Source organism: Malaya genurostris, chromosome 2 (genome assembly GCF_030247185.1).
Source record: "Malaya genurostris strain Urasoe2022 chromosome 2, Malgen_1.1, whole genome shotgun sequence".
Lineage (NCBI taxonomy): Eukaryota > Metazoa > Arthropoda > Insecta > Diptera > Culicidae > Malaya > Malaya genurostris.
Window position 1 is genome coordinate 152,607,503 of NC_080571.1, and position 4,420 is coordinate 152,611,922.

General features: G+C 49.1%; 1 protein-coding gene across 1 annotated transcript; it reads left to right on the forward strand.

The window, feature by feature from the left end:
• The first annotated feature begins 358 nt into the window (after window positions 1-358).
• On the forward strand, window positions 359-943 carry LOC131428909 (uncharacterized). Its single transcript, XM_058592969.1, has one exon. It carries the CDS (start codon window positions 359-361, stop codon window positions 941-943), a length of 585 nt encoding a protein of 194 aa, XP_058448952.1.
• Window positions 944-4,420: the final 3,477 nt, after the last annotated feature.

Here is a 4,420-nt window from a genome sequence, read left to right on the forward strand (position 1 = left end):
TCGGAAATCGACATCTGATTTACAATTATACGTAGCGAACCGAGTGATTGAAATTCAAAAACTAACCCAGAAATATCAATGGCAGTATATTTCCTCATTCGATAATCCTGCCGAGATAATATCGAGGTGAAATGCTTCAGAATCTTATCCACAGATACATTTGGTGGAATGGACCAACTCAGTTAAACCAAGACACAGTAAGGGTTATACAACCGTCACCTCTGCAAGATGAATATCTACCTGAAATGCGAACATGTTTAGCACTTATTGTCCCCCTGTAAGGCTACCGTTATTTGACCGAATTGGTTCTTTCAATCGATTGCAACGATTCTCACATTATATACCTTCGGGACGGGAGATGTTGACAAGAGGGTCCCCGACAGTTAATGAACTCGAAGAAGCTTTGAAATTTATAGTACGATGCGTGCAAAGGGAAGCGTTCCTGCCGGTATTACGTGCGATAAGGGAAGGTGAAACACATCGCCTCCGATGTCTTCATCCGTTTATTGATCCAGTCGATGGAATTCTGCGAGTTGGTGGCCGTGTGAAGAAGGCGTTCATCCCATACGACAGTCGCCATCAAATGCTACTACCAGCAAAACACCCATTCACCGAGTTGTTGATACGTTACGAGCACCAGAACAACTTACACGCAGGACAAAGGGCTTTACTTGCAATCGTACGCCGACGATTCTGGCCACTGCAAGCTAAGAACGTAATACGAAAGGTAATTAGACAGTGTATCACTTGCTTTCGAGTGAATCCGATAAAAACAACGCAGTTGATGGGAAATCTGCCATCTTACCGAGTGCAACCATCTCCCGCTTTCTTTCACACCAGCGTTGATATTGCGGGACCATTGTTCATTAGAGCACTTACACAAGCACCTAAACCGATGATTACCAAGGGATATGTATGCCTGAGCTGGGAACTGGCTTTATAGTGCTGGGCAAGATGCGTCAGCGAGTGATTGGGTGGCAGCCGATCAACGCTAGGATGTGTAAGTTGAGAATTAAAGGCCGTTTTTTCAATTACAGCATCATCAACGTGCACTGCCCACATGAAGGGAGACCCGATGACGAGAAAGAAGCGTTCTACGTGCAGCTGGAACAAGTCTATGACGGCTGCCCACGCAGAGACGTAAAAATTGTCATCGGTGACATGAATGCCCAGGTAGGAAGGGAGGCAATGTACCGACCGGTAATCGGGCCGAACAGCCTGCATGCCGCATCGAATAACAACGGCCAACGGTGTGTCAACTTTGCGGCCTCCCGAGGAATGGTAGTCAGAAGCACCTTCTTTCCCCGCAAGGATATCCACAAAGCTACCTGGAGATCACCTGACCAACAGACCGAAAACCAAATCGACCACGTTCTGATCGACGGAAAATTCTTCTCGGACATCAACAATGTTCGCACCTACCGCAGTGCGAATATAGATTCGGACCACTACTTGGTTGCTGTATGCATGCGCTCAAAACTTTCGACGGTGGCTACCCGACGTCGAAACCGATCGTCGCGGTTTAACATTGCGCGGCTCCGGGATGCAGGAGTAGCCCAAGATTACGCGCAGCAGTTGGCAGTGGCACTACCAACGGAAGAGCAGCTTGGTGCAGCTACTCTTGAAGATGGCTGGAGACACATCCGATCTGCCATAGGTAGCACTGCTTCAGCAACGCTAGGTACGGCGGCACCCAACGTAAGGAACGACTGGTTCGACGACGAATGTGAACAGTTAGTGGCCGAGAAGAATGCAGCTTGGGCGAGTAAGCTGCAACACCGGACGAGAGCAAACGAGGAGAGATACAGACAGGCGCGGAACAGACTAAACTCGGTATCCCGTAGAAAAAAGCGCCAACAGGAAGACCGAGATCGCGAAGCGATGGAACAGCTGTTCCGTGCTAATGACACAAGGAAGTTCTACGAGAAGGTGAACCGTTCGCGCAGAGGCCATGTGCCACAGGCCGATATGTGCAAGGACACCAACGGGGATCTTCTCACGAACCACTGTGAGGTGATCGAGAGGTGGCGGCAGTATTTCGACGAGCACCTCAATGGCGATGTGGCGGAATACGAAAGTGGCGGCGCGGTAACGAACTTGGGAACGCGTGCGGAGGACGATAGACTGCCGGTCCCAGACCTCCAAGAAGTGGAGGAGGTGGTAAGCCGGTTGAAAAATAATAAGGCTGCTGGTGTTGATCAACTACCAAGCGAGCTACTAAAACACGGTGGTAATGCACTAGTGAAAGCACTGCACTGGGTCGTTACCAAGATCTGGGAGGACGAGATTTTACCGGAGGAATGGATGGAAGGAATCGTGTGTCCCATCTACAAAAAGGGCGATAAGCTGGAGTGCTGCAATTACCGCGCGATAACTCTGCTGAACGCCGCCTACAAGGTACTCTTCCAAATCTTATGCCGTCGACTTTCACCGATTGCAAACGAATTCGTGGGACAATATCAGGCAGGATTTATGGGTGAACGTGCTACCACGGACCAAGTGTTCGCCATCCGCCAGGTGTTGCAAAAGTGCCGCGAATACAATGTGCCCACACATCACTTATTCATCGATTTCAAATCAGCCTACGACACAATCGATCGAGAACAGCTATGGAAAATCATGCACGACTACGGATTCCCGGACAAACTGATACGATTGGTCAAGGCTACGATGGATCGAGTGATGTGCGTTGTTCGAGTATCGGGGATAAACTCGAGTCCCTTCGAAACTCGCAGAGGGCTACGGCAAGGTGATGGCCTTTCGTGTCTGCTATTCAACATTGCTTTGGAGGGTGTGATAAGAAGAGCGAGGATAGACACGAGTGGCACGATTTTCAGAAAGTCCGTCCAGCTACTTGGTTTCGCTGATGATATTGATATTATAGCACGCAACTTTGAGAAGATGGAAGATACGTACATCGGACTAAAAGCTGAGGCCAAGCGGATCGGACTAGACATCAATGTGTCAAAGACAAAGTACATGAAATGTAGGGGCTCGAGAGAAGATAACGTCAGCCACCCATTACGAGTTCTGAATGGTGGTGATGAAATCGAAATGGTCGACGAGTTCGTGTACTTGGGCTCACTGGTGACTGCCGATAATGACACCAGCAGAGAAATTCAGAGACGCATATTGTCAGGAAATCGTGCTTACTTTGGACTGCGCAGGACGCTTCGATCGAGCAAAATTCGCCGTCGTACGAAGTTAACTATCTACAAAACGCTGATTAGACCGGTTATCCTCTACGGGCATGAGTCCTGGACAATGCTTGCGGAGGACCAACGCGCACTAGCTGTTTTTGAACGGAAGGTGTTGCGAACCATCTTCGGTGGAGTGCGGATGGAAGACGGTACGTGGAGAAGGCGAATGAACCATGAACTGCACCAGTTGCTGGGAGGACCAACCCTCGTCCAAACGGCCAAGGTCGGGCGGTTACGGTGGGCCGGGCATGTTGTTAGAATGTCGGAGAACAACCCGGTTAAAATGATTCTCGATAATGATCCGACCGGTATAAGAAGAAGAGGCGCGCAGCGGGCAAGATGGATCGATCAAATTGAGGACGACCTGCGGACCCTTCGCAGCTACCGAGGCTGGCGGCGAACAGCCATGAACCGAGTTGAATGGAGACGCCTCCTGTATACAGCAGAGACCCGCGTGGTCTACGACTGATAGAGTAAGAGTAAGTATGTATGCCTGTTCGTGTGCCTCAGTACACGCGCCATTCACCTAGAGCTTGTATCGAGTCTAACCACCGACGCTTTTCTTGCAACGTTGAGGCGCTTCACTGGACGACGAGGACCGGTGAGCAAAATCTACTCAGACAATGCGACAAACTTCATCAGAGCAGAAGTTGAGTTGGAACAGTTAGGAAAACTGTTTGCTACTGATGAACACGCTAAGCAACTGACAGTTTTGTGGAAGTCAATCGATTAGCTGGAGTTTCATTCCTTCTTCCTTTCACTTCAGTGGAATTTGGGAGTCGGGGGTCAAATCTGTCAAATACCATCTAAAAAGAGTCGTCGACAGCAATAAACTAACTTTTGAGGAATTTAGTACTGTGCTAGTTCAGATCGAAGCAGTGCTCAACTCGAGACCGTTGACGCCCTGTTCCGATGATTCAAACGATTTAACCGCTGTTACTCCTGCACATTTCCTTGTTGGACGACAAATGCAATCGATTCCTGAGCCTTCGTACATCAATCTGAAACTTTCGACGCTGTCACGTTGGCAGTTAGTGCAAGTCATCCAACAGCAATTTTGGAAAAGGTGGCTTGCAGAGTATTTACCGGAGATGCAGAATCGCCAGAAGTTGTACAAGATCACCAAAATTAGGCCAGGAGCTTTGGTGCTTATCAAAAATCCTAACGTTCCACCGATGCAGTGTCCGCTCGGTAGAATCATAAGGACACTCCACGGAGAC

Excerpts from the sequence above, each read along its gene's own strand:
- LOC131428909 (XM_058592969.1), top strand. The coding sequence starts at position 359 with ATGTTGACAAGAGGGTCCCCGACAGTTAATGAACTCGAAGAAGCTTTG.